This window comes from Corvus hawaiiensis, chromosome 10, assembly GCF_020740725.1.
Source record: "Corvus hawaiiensis isolate bCorHaw1 chromosome 10, bCorHaw1.pri.cur, whole genome shotgun sequence".
NCBI classification, from domain to species: Eukaryota; Metazoa; Chordata; class Aves; order Passeriformes; family Corvidae; genus Corvus; species Corvus hawaiiensis.
In genome coordinates, this window is record NC_063222.1 from 26,759,351 (window position 1) to 26,774,984 (window position 15,634).

The following is a 15,634-nucleotide window of genomic DNA, read 5'->3' on the forward strand; positions in this document are numbered from 1 at the left end:
CTGAGGTGGATTTTACGCAACCAGTGTCGTAATTATCGAAATGATTGTCCTATCAGTCAGCAGCTTTTTTTGACCACAAGACCTTTACATCTTTTTGCTGATGCTGGACTTTCTGAAGCAAAGAGAAATGGTTTCCGGGGTGTAAGTGCAACTCCTGCAGTACTCAAGATGTGTCAGAGCAGCCCAATGTGCACCCACTACCAGAACAATAGAAAGTCAATAGGAATTCATTAATAGCTGACTAAATTTTCTATCTCCTCTTGTTTTATTCTACTACTTGGAATGGTGGCAAAAAAAATTATCAAGACTCGGTTATTTCCTTGGTTCTTGTCCCTTTCCTGAAGGAAATCTTCATTGGGCGAGCACAGAGTAGAGCAAAAGGAAGGTAACAGGAATTTTTAATTGGAGGCAGCGGAACCTCAGTGATGACCAGCCCATAAGCTCTGCATTTAGTCTCCACCTTACAAGGTGCAGTTAAACTCGTTCACAAACAACACAAACAAACTCCCCAGTTGACAGCTCTGGCAGGAGGAGTCACTGAGGCAGCTGCTTAGAGCAAAGCCCAGTTTTAGTGGAGCTCTCTTAGGCTTTGATGGAGTCCATGGGCCTGGAACTCACATTAGAGACCCCTTGAGACCAGTTTGCTGGGAGATGAGATGCACCGATAAATCAGCTACCTGGTCACTGTGTGGCTTGCTTAAGCATGGACAAACCTTAAATCTCCCCTCCTCACCACTCATGTTCCTATCCCATTGTTTTCCCAGAGGGCTGTGGAGGCACAGGGAGATTCTCCCTGAGACAGGGCAGCCGTTTCCCTGGCCGGATCAGGGAGTGCATGGATCAGGCTGCAGGCGCTGGGACCGTGGCTGTTCAAACATGCTGGCAGCCTGTAACCTTTGTGCCTGTGCCACTGGGGCCGGTGTTACTCATGCCCGTCCCACCCACAGGCTTGGCACGGAGCTCTGCACCTTCCGAAGCCTCCTGGCTCCTTATCAAGTCGATAAAAGCAGCGTGTTTGGACAGAGGTTTGACTGCTTCAGAGCTGCCTCTTCTCCCTCTCTTGTGCTTCACCTCAGGAGGGGGAAAGGCAGTGACCCAAATCGGCCCCACGGAAGAGGGGGAATATCCCAGCCTGAGGCTGGAATAGAGAACTCCCCGGGATAAATGGGCCTCCTGAACGCCAAACCCTCCCGAGTGAAGCGGGCCAGCATCCTGATGCTAGGGCTGGATTCTGCGGGGAAATCCACGCTGCTCTACAAGTTCAGGTATAAAGATGCTTTTCTAACAATGCCAACAATTGGCTTTAATGTGGATATGATCGAAGCAGGGAAGGATTTTACACTGACGTTTTGGGATGTTGGAGGACAGAAGAAAATGAGAGAGCTCTGGAGCAATTTCCTGGAAGACACCGACGGGCTGCTGTACGTGGTGGACAGCTCTGACAAGCGCCGGCTGGAGGAATCCAGGAGAGAATTTGAACTCATTTTAAAGAATGAATCCATAAAAAACATCCCGGTGGTCGTGCTGGCAAACAAGCAGGATTTGCCTGGAGCTCTGAACGCTGAGGAGATCACCAGGAGGTTGAAGATGAAGAAGTACTGCAGTGACAGGAACTGGTATGTGCAGCCCTGTTGTGCCATCACAGGAGAAGGGCTGGCAGAAGCTCTCCAGAGAGTGGCCACGTTTGCCAAGCAGTACTGCAAGTCAAAGGAGACTTTCACCACCCTGAAGGAATTCAATACCCTCTAAGAACTTCCATCATCCAGTTCTGGTGACTGGTAACATATTTTATTGGACAGAATAAGTCTGGAAATACTGGATTCTGAAGAACTTTTATACATAAATATTTATGAAGGACTTTGTAAATATTTATGAAGAACTTTGACCATATTAAATTCTACTGTTATACCTGCAGATACTTGATATACCTGGTAGGATATCTCATACCTGAGATAGGACTCTGTAGCATTTTATTATTATTTTTTTATTTACTTGGGGTTGTTCAGTTCAAGTTGAATGATGAGAAAGGGGCAGTTGAGCACATGGAAATAGGTGAGCAGTGTTTAAGTTGCTTAATTCCAATGAAGATTCAAATGAATTTTTCTCAAGATGTAAACCAGCCGAGTCATTTGGTCAGCAATGATCAAATGCTGTTTTGTAATAAATGCTCCATGGATGTGTTTCTCATTTGAAAATAGAGTGGGGTTAGAGCTTCAGCTCTCGGAGAACTTGTTGGCTGTTTCTGCATTCTAGAAACAATTACTGCAGAGAGGTTGTGACGAGCAGGACGTGCTCCTCGCCCAGCCCCAGACAGAGCCTGGCTGCAGCGCTGTCTCCAAGGTGCAGCTCTGACGTCCTGTTGTCCCAGATATCCACGTGCTGCTTCCCTTGTTCCTGCACTGCTGGATTGCCCTCCTTAGAGGAAGGAGAGGGAGGCCAGCACGGGATCAGTCAGGGAAGAGCTGAATCCCATTGGTTTTGTAGTGACTTCCCAGTGGTGGGCTCTGGAAGAGTTGTGGCAGGGGTCCTCTTGTGCTCCTGGTTTTTTGTGGCAGGATTACACCAAGGAAGTAGGTGGGAATTAGGAAGTTTACATTTCATGCTTACTAATAAACAGACAGGAATGTCAAGTTATAAAAGGGTGAAGCAGCAATAAAATCACCCAGACATAACCTGTTGTCTCATGCACAGATTATTCAAAGACCAAAAAAATCATCAGGTGGATTTGCTGAAATAGTAAACAAAGGGAAGTTTCTCAATAGCAGCTGTTATTAATACTGAGACTAATTAATTACCAGGGGCTAAATCCTGACTCATGCTGAGACTCCATTGCTAAAAGCAGAGCAGGTGTCTGGATTTCTCATTGCCTGGTCTGATGATTTAGGCTCAATAGAAAATACCATCTAAAAAGATCTGTAAAAGTCATTAATGTTGGCTTTCTAAACCCAGCAAGTCAATGTTTAAAAATGTGATATTCATATCAATACATTTACAAACGTTTGCATGTGGCTGGTATAGTGTGAATTCTCTTAATCAAATCATGTGTCTGTTATAAAGCAGAATTCCGTTCTGTGGCCTCAGGACTTCCTCAGGGAGAAACACTCCTGAGAGATTTAACGAGGGTGCACCAGGGTCTCTAATTAGCCAAGAAGCAAGTTCTGAAGGGAGAAATGAAGTTGTAAAATAGACCAGCTCATACAGCTAAAAATGAGAATGAGCTCTCAGGCACACAGGCCCTGCTGCAGGTTATCAAATTAGACTAAATGACACATCAACTTGAAGAAATATTTTACATTATGCTTCAAAGGAAAGGAATAAACTCAATTCCATTCACTTTATAGAATATCAAGTATTTAAAAATTGAATTTTCTAAGAGCTTGGTTTCCCAGAGAAGTGAAGGCAGGCCCGTTATATCTGCCCAAGGAGACCCCAACCTTTTGGAATAATTTTAAAGCTTTAAAATAAATATCAGTCAAGCTGGCTGGAGGCACAGCTTTTCAGAGGAATTAGATGCCTGAAAGTTTAATTAAAAAAATCACTGAGACACAGAAAAGTGGCCACACCGGTGCCCCCTTGAAGGCAAGGCTGATAAGGTACAAAGGACTGATCCCCACGGAGATAAATGTTCCATTGGAGCCGACAAAGGACATCAATCCAGTGCCAGGGCTTAAAGAGTTCCTCTGCTCCAGGAGCTGCTTGGGCTTTTCCATCCTGCTTGGATCAGCAGAGCACTCGGGGGCTTCCTCAGGATGAGGAGACAGAGATGGAATGCACTGCTCCAAACGACCTGGAGCAAAGAGCCTCCCTGACCCTCATCAGCTTTTGAGATGGGTGTTTGGGAAGTTGCCTGGGCAGGAAGGTGCCGAGGAAGCGGAATTGAATTGTGGCTCAGCTCTGCACGGAGCAGAGCACAGGCGCTGTGTGAGTCCCGGTGGAAGACTGGGAACTGTTGGATATCCGATCCCATCACGTGTTCCATGGTGAAATCAATAGCCAGGGAGTTCCAAAGGTGTTTTCCAGCTCTATCCTGCTGGGGAGAGCTTGGACTGCTTGGCTGAACACAGTGAGCAGAATTGTCGTGGTGTTTCAGGAATTCTACTGGTGCTAAAATCCAACCCACAGCACCATGATAATTTGTTCCTGGATAAGTATTGGTTTATTAGTTAGAATTTTTACAGATTACTCACTGAAAAACTTTTAGGATTTTTGAAGGATTTGGGATGCTTTGAGATGGTGAGAAACGGGAATCTGAAGAGCCCCAAGGCAGTGGAGCTGAAAGCTTTTCATGGGATGAAAGGCCTTGAAGAGTTGGGGTCAGCTGTTTATTTTGTTTCAGGTTTGGGACTTTTTTCATCAGCTCACCCTGCTGTTTTGCATTTTTTAATTGCTGCATTCTGGCAGTCTCGTGCAGAAGCCTTGCAGGTGTTTTGTAGTTAAAGGGCTCAAATCTTTCAGTGTCTGCTCATATTCCTTACACAGTTTGCTGCACCTGTTCCTTTGTGCTGCCAGAAGAGTCACACATGATAAAATGAGCGGAACACGCCTGAGATCGGGAATCACAAAGGGAAGAAGGATCTGTGAACCCCAAGGCCTGCAGGACCCCGTGCCCTCTCAAGATGTGTTTGGATGAGACCGTTTAAAAGCTGACAGACCCAGAGGATGGGGAGCTGTCCTGCTGGCCATTCCTTGATAAGATCCTTGTGGTTTAAAGTCACAAAGGGCTTTCTGAGTTTAGCAATTACTCATGGAGCTCATTGAACGTGGGTCCAGTGGGGTGAAATGCCATTTTAAGGGAAGGTGTGGAGCAGCAGAAGAAACCATTGCAAATTTGGATAGTAGCACTCCCTCCTGCTTTGCCTGGGAGACAACTGTCCCAATAATTGAGAATCCAGGGGAAGTGTAGTGTCTAAGGAATGCAGGCCAAGGCTTTTCCAGTATCAGGTAACTGGTGTCACTCAAAATGCCTCGGTGCCATCTCATTTCTGACAGGTAACTGAACCAAAGGAAAGACTTTGCTGTGTCAAACAAGTTCCAAGTCTGCTGCAAAGGGAGGCAACACCACTTTGAAGTGCTGTGTGCACCTCAAACAGCTTTTTTCCCCAAAGTAAATGGGCCATGCTGGGTTCTGTGCTGCTACAATTAGGCTTCTTCCAGTTTAATTAGCTCAGATATCCTGTTTGGATTCTGGACATCCATCTCCTTAGATCTCACAGCCTGGATCAGCCAACTCTCTGTAATTTGGGATGTAAACTCTGAGGGCGGAGGCTCTGCTGAGCACACACCACACTGCAGGGACCATTTGCAAATGTAAATTCATGGACAGTGTCATAGGTTAGCAAGCATAGTCCCGGAAGGGACGTCCTTGCTAAGGGGTGCTTACAGTTTCCTCTGGGAACTGAAAGAACCTATCAGCTGGCCAGTTTGAATATGGACAATTCTCTAAGCCACTTAAAGTTGTGATCACCTCTGTGATCCACATTTAAGAATAGGCAAACTCGCCCTCCAAGCTCTCTCTCGTTTCCGGCGCTGGGACAGGCGGCTGCAGGGCCCGAGCAGGGCCCAGTGGGCCCGGCCAGGCCCTGCTTGGGCCAGGCTGGGCCGGGCCACGGCCATCCTGAAGCCATGGACCTGTTCCAGCCATGGAACCCCCCCCACTGCCTTGCCGTGGGCAGCCGGAGAGGCTCGGCTCTCCCCCCTCTCCACTGTGATAAGAAAAATTCAACATTCCAGCTGCAAAGCTGCAAGGCCGAGGTGAGATTAACCCTTTTTATTGCTGTGAAGAGCTGAAAACCTGAGGGAAGAGAGAGAGGAGATGCTTAAAGCTGAAATTCTGTTGTGAAGCTGTGATATATCAGAGTATCCTGTTGTAATTTCATGAAGATATGGGGGGTGGAGTGTTCAACTCGTGAGCAAAAGCACCTGCGCTGAGATAGGCAGATGCTGACGCAGCTGTAATTGCATGAGAAGTTTGGACAGGGAGAGATGGACCAGATGAGGACTTTTGCTCCAAACGGGAAAGGAGAAAACCTCAGTCCCTAGAGATGAACCAGATGAGGACTTTTGCTCCAAATGGGAAAGGAGAAAACCTCAGTTCCTAGAGATGCTCCCAGAGACAGTCCTAAAGATGAAGATGATGAAGACCCTTTGCTCCCAGGGAAGGAGAAGGGCCTCTGTTTTTGTTCCTGAACGGCTCAACCTTAAAATTGTACCCCAAAAAACTTCAAGAGTGGACCCTCGAAAGCAGTTGCGGGAAAAGCTGCAAGTCGGGGGAAAGGACTCACACGCAGGCAGAGAGACTCCTCTTCCTAAATGGACTGAACAATATTTGGAAGTGGGCGGCTGTCTCGTTGTGATAATGTTTTCATAGCATGAGCAAGAAGAGACTTCTCTTTCTAAATGGACTGAACAAGGTTATTATGGAAGTGGTAAACAGACTGAACATCTTAAGGGTTGTCTTTTTACATTGTCAGTGGGAGAAGGGAGGAAGGTGGGGGGAGGAGGAGAGTTCTGAAGGTGGTATAATTTTTTTTTTTTTCTTCTTTTAGGTCTGTTAATAAACTTCTTTATATTCTTTCAAGTTTGGTGCCTGTTTTGCATTTCTCCTAATTCTTATCTCACAGCAGATAAACAGTAATGAGTATTTTGGACCAAACCACTACACTAAATTGGTGTTTCCGCCCGGTTACAAACCGAACCCGCGACAGACAGTAACAAATCCAGACACATTCTGAAGACGGGGGATTTTAGCAAATTGAGCATTCCTTGTGTTTCAGTTGCTCCAGTGTTGTGTTCCATAGCTGTGCTCGGTGCTGCTGTGCCGCTCCTGCTCATCCACGATGTGTTTGTGGTACCTGTACCAAGAGACACCTCCCCTCAGCTCTGTCACCTCTGTGTCCCCTCCCCACATTTACACAGCAGAGCTTTCTCCCTGTCCTTGTCCTTCCCCAGGAGTCCCACTGGCAGTGCCAGCTCTCGTGGTCTTGTTACCAGATTTCCCTTGGGTTTTTGGGTTTGCTCTCATGCCATTCCTTGTGCTTGGAATGACCTACAGACATTTACAGCCCCATTTCATAGTTTTCTGTCAGGTCCTTCCTCAAAGCACTGCTTTCCCATGATGTGTGCAAACCTCCTGACAATGCTTTATGAGCCATAGCTTTTGATGAGTATTTTTTTATTATTTCCTTGTTCTGCCCATGTTTATTCATCTGCCCCCTCTTAGTCTTACAAGGTGCTTTCTTTGGTGCAAAGATCACCTTTTTGTTCTGTGTTTTTACTCTTTTTTTAACCTTTTGTTGACTTGTTTTTACTTTGTTTTTACCCTTTTGATTTGCCTGACCAATGAGAAGTTTCTAGGCCTTATATTACTGCTATAAGTACCCTGATTTTGGAGAAATCTCTGCTAAAATAAGTAATTTTGTGAGTTTAATAAACCACCTGGCTCTGAAACCTGAGCCATGTGTATTGTTTGGTTTTAGCAACTACAGTTGGGAACTGCAGCAACAATTTTATTGATCCAGACAAAGGCCAATCTCCTTTGAAATTCTGCTTGGCTGTTAAAGGGTAACTGTGCCTTAATCAATAGTTTTCTGTTACTTTATCTAAAGCACACACATTAATCACTGAACAATGTGAGTCTCTCAAGCTTCCCTTAAAAAGTCAGAGAAGTTCTATTTCTTATAGGGCCATCCCAGATCCCTGTGAAAATCCCTCATATCATTTGGGTATTCACAAAACATAAAGGCATTCTGCAAACAGCTTAATTAATAGATGATAAATTAATGTGTCTCTTCATGGAGTGGGTCTCATGCTCACAGCTGGTGCCATCAGCTCTTCCCAGCACAAGGGAATAATTTTGGACTGAATTCACATGGATTTTCCTTTGTTGAAGACTTAAAGATTTAATCTACCTAAAATGTCTATAGGTCATCACACAATTATTGTGTGTCCATCAGTTATTTACACAGCTTGAATTACTCTGAAAAGGTGAAACAAGAAAGAATTACAGAAAAAGAATTTAAGGAGTTCATCTGGAGGGGCAGTGGGGGAAGGTAAACTACAGCAATACAATGGAAAAGGGAAGCAAAAAGAAAAATGAGAAAATTCTCAGGCCAAAGTGCTGAGTGTTGTAGACACACAAAGCAACAGAAAGCAAAAAAACTTTACACTCTGGTTCAAATGCTGAAACTTCTCTTTTTCTAAAGTCAACATTTCATGTGTGCAAACCCTCCTGGTGCTCACAGGGGGAACTTCCCTGTTCTCTCTCTTAACCTTACACGCTGAAGGCAACGGTTTCATAGATAAAATAACATCAGGCCCCAAAGAAAATGTAACCGTGGAGAAAATATTCTGCAAAGAACTGTCTCCTCGAAGTAACTCTAAACAATATTAATCCTGAGTATGAATAGTTAAAAATACTTAACATCTTATTAAAATCAAACGTTGTGGAAATTAATTATAGTTTCAAATAACTCTTCCCTTTAACCTACACAGGAAAGCTTTCGTATTTCTTAGCTGTCACCTACACTGAGCCTTCCCTTTTTGAAGCTTAAGGTTTTCCACTGAGTCATTTGGATCATCGATTATTTAAAATACCCATTTATTGCCCACGCTAACGGGTAAATTTGTACAGGCTTTGCTTCCCCATGTGCTGCTGAAAAGCCCCTGTCAGGCACTAAGGAAAACCCAAGGCAGACACCAAAAAATTGAGTTACGTTATTTTAAAATACGTGTATAAAATGTGGTGTTTCGTCGCTGAGACATCTTGTGGTGTGTGAGGCTTCCTGCAGCTCGTCAAAACGAAACTATCGGGTTGCAAACTCAAACGGAGAGACAAGAGGAGCTCGAGAACGCTCTGGGGAGGCTTAAACCACACAGCTAAAAATCGCTTTTTCAAACAAAAACTGCCTCGTTACAGCAGTGATGCGCTTCTTTTCAGAGTTTATCTTCAATTTGTTAAATATAAATATAAATGTCTGCTCTTTAGGTAAAGTCCACATTTGTTTTCGTCGTGCATTAAGATGAAGTTTCACTTTGTGGCACTGAAAATTCGTAACAATGAGTGGTGTCCAAACTGCCCAAACAAGCAGATTCCTAAACTGGAATTCCCATTGCTGCTATGTTTTTTTTCCACGTTCAGCTGGCTGTGATTTAGAAGAGCCCTGGATACCAGTTCATAAGTAAAGTGAGATTTGAATATAAAGAGGAGTAATAAGCATTAAAGAAAGGCTTGATCTCGGTGATCTGACAGAGGCGTGGATTCCTGAAGCTGCTGAAATGCTGCGTATTTCAGGAAAATTATGTGCCCTTTATTCCCCCTCAAAAGAAAAGCTGAACAGAAATATTACCATTTATCAGACATCAGAAAATCAAGGAAAGCTCAGTCCTGAGCCTTGTGAGAATGGGCCTCGTTAGTGCTGCTGCTCAGAGCACTCATTTTCTCCATTACAGCAGAACAAAGAGAGATGCAAACTTCGACTATTTTCATTTCTCTGCTCAATATCAAGCCCTGAGCCTTTCAAAATTCCTTATTCAGTCATGTATTCGAGTTTCCTTTCAAAATGAGCCTCAGACACAGCACTGACAATAGCAATCTGCATCTGGACATTTACATTTTTGTTGCATATTGGGTTTGATGCTGTTTTATGTGCTAAACTCTGCTCCCTGTAAGTGTTAACAGGCAGAAACAAGAGTGTAAATTTGAGACGCTCCCAAAAATGTCTCTGGTTTCATGATCCCATCAGTGTTTCTGTGTACAACATGAAACACATCACCTAACGCCTCACACCATTTAATTATCTGAGCGTATTGTGTAGTTTAATTTTTCAAATACAGCTCCAATGATCAGCCTTCCCTTTGGAAACCGGAGGAATTAAGGATGTAAAAGCAATTTCCCTTCCTGCAGTCAAGTGGAGCAGGATCCAGGATATTGGAGTTCCCAGACCTGCCAGCAGATAATAAGTTTTCCTCTCCTTTTAGGAATATTGTTGAGCTCACCCCAAAACAGCAGCTGAGACAGAAGTGGTTTTTGTCACTGTCCCACCATCAGTGGTGCTACAAGGATTTGTTTTAATATGGAAAAATCATATCCCTGCATCTTGCAGGGCACACTGAAATGGCTCATTTCACTAACCAATTCTTCACTTTTTATATCAAATGATTTTTTTTTCCTTTTCCTTTACTAGGAGATTGTTGTGTTGCAAAGGCAAAGCAGCTGGGACACCAGCAGGGAAGTGCAACTCCACAGTCTGCTGACTGAGGATTGATTCCTCTTCTTCTTGGGCTATTTGCAGCTGATGGATTTTTGGGATCTGCTCCAGCTCTAGTACCAAGGAACATTTTTGCCAATGGTTGTGTCATGACCTGTAAATTTGTCTGCAAAAGCTCTGATTTAGTGCATTAAAAAGGGAACATTTACGCGCTGGATTGTAGCAAATGTACCAATGTAAATTAAAAGCAATCCCCAAATCAGAATTACAGAATCACAGAATAACAAGGTTGGAAGTGACCTCCAAGATCATTGAGTCCAACCCATGTCCTAACACCTCAACTGGCGCACCAAGTGCCATGTCCTTTTTTAAACACATCCAGAGATGGTGATTCTACCACCTCTCTGGGCAGACCATTCCAGTACTTCATTATTCTTTCCATGAAAAACTTTTTCCTAATATCCAGCCTATGTCTTCCTTGACGCAGCTGAGACAGTGTCCTCTTGTTCTGTCAGTTGCTGCCTGGTGGAAGAGACCAACCCCCGCCTGTCTGCAGCCTCCTTTCAGGAAGTTGTAGAGAGCGATAAGGTCACCTCTAAGTGTCCTTTCCTCCAGGCTAAACAACCCCAGCTCCCTCAGTTGTTCCTCACAGGGCTTGTGTTCCAAGCCCCTCACCAACCTTGTTGCCCTCCTCTGGACACGCTCAAGCATCTCAATGTCCTTCCTGAACTGAGGGGCCCAGAACTGGACACAGCACTCAAGATGTGGCCTCACCAGCACCAAGTACGGGGGAAGAATGACCTCCCTGCTCCTGCCGGCCACACAGTTCCTAATGCAGGCCAGGATGCCTAAACGAATGTTGTATGAAATAAAAAGTGATAGCAAGCAGAGTGGCTGAGATCAGAGCTCAGAGAGGCAGCTCTGGAGCTCTGCTCATACATTTGAAGCTGCCTGCCTCCTGCTTGGTGTCATGTGGGAGCCCTGGGCTGATTTTCTGATCACAGGAGCAGATGTTGAGCTGATGTGAATCAGCAAAGGGCCACTGGAGCCAGAAGAACTCCCTCCAATTTGCCCCCTCTGGGAGCTGTGCTGCAGCCTCTCCTTTGGAAGACACAGAATATTGGGTGTTATCTCAGAACTAATCACACCGTAGCTTCCAAAAAGATGAGAATAAAAATATCTAGAGGTCTTTAACTAAAAAAAAAAGTGCTCATTATGGGCTGTTTCACATTCAGAGAGGCCTTGTGGGAGGAGATCCCTGCCCGAGGCAGCTGGAATGTTCAGGCCGTAAGGGACACAGCAGAGCCCAGGGACAGTGGGAATGAGGGAGAGATCCCAAACGAAATCAGTGACATCGGCAGGCCCTTGGCTGCGTTAACATCTGATAGGGGCCAGCACCAGGAGCCAGAGCAGCTCCAGGAGTTTTAGTGCCCCACACAACGTGATTAAAGGGTTATAAATGGAAAGGCTTTGAATCCTGTCATATGGGGAACATTTGAAGCTTTTGTCTTTCTCCAGCCTGTGCAGTTCATCACTTTAAGATTTTAAAAAGTGAGGTTCTAAGTACCACCCCAACTGCAGAGCATTTTTCTCGAAGTATAACTACTTCTTTTTTTTCTAAGTAGGAAAAAAATGCAAAATACAGCGTAACCAGTGGTTCTGTATGAACAAACCCAAGGGGAAACATGCACAGGAGCACTACAGCTTTTGAATAAAAATGTTCCCTACACAAGGGAACAAGCCATGAGTGAGTGTGAGCACAGCCACAAGACAGCAGAGCTGTTCAGATGTCCGTGGGCCAAATCTTTGATTCCTACTCTCAGCCAAAGCGCTTCAGCCAACTCCCCTCAAAAATCCCCTTCAAACCTGTCTTCTGCAGAAGAGTGTGTTTGTACACCAGCTGCAAGATTATCATAAACTATCCTCCCAGCACTGGGCTGCTTTTTTGTTAATGCCAGCTATGCCATTTGTATAAACCCCAGGATTAATGGGCATTTTTCTGTGTGCAACACAAATCTTTGCAGCTTTACATAACATTTTGTTTCTTATATGAGGGAGATAGGGCTATGAAAAGCCATTCGCAGGAGCTCCTTTCACCTAAGTGTACATTTAGTAAATATATAGTATATATTTATATATTTTTTACTAATATATTAGAAAAAGCATTCAGATCAATTCACATTATTACTCGAAAGAGGTGTTTAAGATAAGCTGAGAATTAGACATTTTCTAATTGCATAATGAGGTGCAAAATTCACAAATTATGAATTGTAAACAAAATGTAAACTCTTTGTAAAACAAATCTATCTGTTGCTTGAAGGGTAGGAAGGTGAGCAGAGCCTAATTCCCACCTTTACATTTGCATTATTGTTTTCCAAGCTAAAAAAGATGCAAAAAATATCAAAGAAGCAGAGCTTTGTTCTATAGCATCACATGAAGTTTGAACAGCATCATAGCAAGAGGATTTGTGTTATATGCATAATTTATTATATTGTAGGCATACATTTAAAAAAACCCCCTCATTTAGAATCAAAATATCCAATTGTTTGGGGTTTTTTTAAAGACAGCCCAGTGACACTGGATCAAGGATTCAGAGGGGAGCTGGTCTATCCATCAAAATTGGTCTTCTGAGTGTTTTTGCACTGTGGACCTGAGGTAAAACCAAACAAAAATAACATGGTAATTGTTCCTCTGAGAGCCAAGCAGCTTAATTAGATTACAGTCACGCAAAAAATGCACTTGATTCATCTCTGATTATGTCTTCAATGAAGTCACGATATAAATTATTCTTTGGATGATATCAGATCAAAAATACAGCTCAAAGACCACCGAAGGATTGTCTTCCTCAGAACACACATAATTTTGCAAGGGCAGAGCGTGTTCTGTGCATCATATGGAGTTACACGGAAAGGAAACGGGGTGTTAGAGCTGCTCATGCAGCAGTGCGATTTTCACACAGCTCTGGATTTGAAGGGAGATTCCCCAGGGTGATTCTCGGTTATTTTCAAATGGTTACTCATAAAAGAACACGGTCGTTGCTCAGCCCCTTGACTCGGGCAGTCTTTTTCCAAGAGCACAGAGGGAAGGTCAGCAGAGGGATGATTTCCCTGCAAGGTCACTGTCACTGGTTAGGGCACTGAGTCAGCCCAGGATGTGCTGGCTTTCCAATTCCATCCTTTCCGGACCACACCAAGTGGTCGGTCAGCGCTAAGGGAGGCGACACTGCGGGGTGGTAGAGGTGGGATGAGCATGGCTGGGGTAACAAAGGTGTGGAAAAGCTGGTGATGAAAAGGGCAGTGATGGAAGAAAAGGGTTTTCTTTCCTTTCATAAAATTCCAGGCTGGGTCTTACACACCGTGTATTTTTTACCATCGTATTCTGACTAGTTCTGAAGACTGGGCAGGAATGGAAACATGTAGTACCAGAGTCCAATTTCATTATTCATCATAGAATTTCTGCCTAATATCTAATCTAAACCTACGCCCTTTCAGTTTAAAGCCATTCCCCCTTGTCCTGTCATTCCAGGCCCTTGTCCAAAGTCCCTCTCCAGCTTTCCTGGAGCCCCTTTAGGCACTGGAAGGGGCTCTAAGGTTTCTACAGAGCCTTCTCTTCTAGGCCGAACAATCCTAAATCTCAGACTGTAAATGAAACAGAGCACTATCTAAAGGGATTACCTTTTAATTTTATCTCTATGTAGTCTTTTTACTTTTAAAATTGTCAATAGCTGTATCAAGAAAATGTCCTTTTTGTCCATCCAGACTGGGATGTGAAAGGGCTGCTGTCCCTACACTGGGTTGGGACAAAATGCTTTACATACTGTTAGACAAGCAGCCATGCCTATATGGAATATCACCAGCACTAATTAGCCCTGACTAAATTACCCACCTCATATTGCTGTGACATCACTGCTACATTTATGTAACAGATGGGGCTGTGGTGACTCAGCTCCTGTCACTTTTGGAGGTTTTTTTGAGAACTATCTAGAGCCGAGCCTCATCCTCTGCAAAGTGTCCAGAGATAAAACACACAGTTCCTCATAGTCTGAAAAATCATTGTCTTTGTGCTTTCCCAAGAAGCTAAACCAACTTCTCTTTCCTGATGTCCCTCAGTCTCTGAGGGACTTGGTGACTTCGTTTTCACACTTGGGAAGCTGCATCTCCTGTCAGAGCTTTGAATTTTCTCAACAAGTATCATGGAAAATTATAACAAGAGCTCTGTCAACGTGCAAGAATTAACAGAGTTAATTTCCAATCATTAAAAATGAGTAGAGACTACATGCAGGATCAGGGCACTGTGTTTGTATATATATATATATATACATATATATACATATATACATGCATTCCAGAGTGTGCTTCCAGTTATGCACAGAGGTATTCTTTTCTGGGTAAAATTTCAGAAGTAGGAACAAATTTACCATCCCCTCTGCTCTGCAAGTGTATCTCCCTATTGCTTTCAATACTCTTTATCTTATTTCAATAAAAATGAAAAAGTTTCTATAGCAGCTTTTCTTTTTTTTCCCTAAACTCTGGAAGACTGGGAGGAGCAGGGATTATTCTGAGTAAATGCGAAGTGTAGTGAGGGGAAAGATAAAAGTGTTAATTTTCGGCTCCATGATGGGAATTAATGCGAAGTGTAGTGAGGGGAAGGATTAAACTTAATTTTTGACTCCATGATGGGGGTAAATGCAAACTTTAATGAGAGGAAGGATTAAAATGTTATTCAGCTCCATGAAGGGAGTGAATACAAAGTGCAACGAGGAGAAGCGTTAAACTGTTAACTTTGGGCGGTATGAAGGATCTGGATGGACAGTGTAGTGGGGAGAGTGATTGAAGTGTTAACTTTCGGCTCCATGACGGGAGTGAATGCCAAGTGTAGCAAGCGGAAGGATTATACTGTTAACTGTCGGCTCCATCAGGGAGCCAAGGGAAAGTGTAGTGGGGGGAGGGATTAAAATGTTAACTTTCGCCTCCAAAGCCGAGTACGGACGGGATTAAACCGTTCCCTCCCGGCCGGGACGGCGGCGGCGCAGGCGCGGGGAGCGCCCGTCCCGCCGCCCCTCCCCTCAGCCCCCACCACCCAAGATGGCGGCGGGGCTGAGGCGGCCCCTCCTTCCCTCCCCCTTCCCGCGCTGCGTCACCGCTCCCTCCCTCTCCTTCCCCGCTGCCATTGGCCGCCGGGCGCGCGCGGCGCAGCCAATAGGCGGCGGCGCCCAGAGCGAGGCTGCCCCTGTTTCCCCCTCCCTCTCTCGCTCGCCCCGTCCCTTCCCCCGCTCGGCGGCACCGGCGCGTTCGGGCCGCCGGCACCGGCCCCGGCCCGCTGCGAACCGCCCCGCTCCGGGCCCCGCTCCCGCCCGCGGCACCGCGCCCGGCCCCGCTCCGGGCCCCGCCGCCCGGCCCCGCAGCGGCGCCCCCTCGCCCCGGCTCTCC

The 15,634-nt window shown here is 45.0% G+C and overlaps 1 protein-coding gene across 1 annotated transcript; it reads left to right on the forward strand.

Moving 5' to 3' along the window:
• Positions 1-10: 10 nt before the first annotated feature.
• Positions 11-2,799, forward strand: ARL14 (ADP ribosylation factor like GTPase 14). The gene has a single exon (XM_048314590.1). The coding sequence runs from the start codon at positions 1,165-1,167 to the stop codon at positions 1,747-1,749; it is 585 nt and encodes a 194-aa protein (XP_048170547.1). The 5' UTR covers positions 11-1,164; the 3' UTR covers positions 1,750-2,799.
• The last annotated feature ends 12,835 nt before the right edge of the window (positions 2,800-15,634 follow it).

Coding starts and splice junctions, on each gene's coding strand:
- ARL14 (XM_048314590.1), top strand. CDS start 1,165: ATGGGCCTCCTGAACGCCAAACCCTCCCGAGTGAAGCGGGCCAGCATC.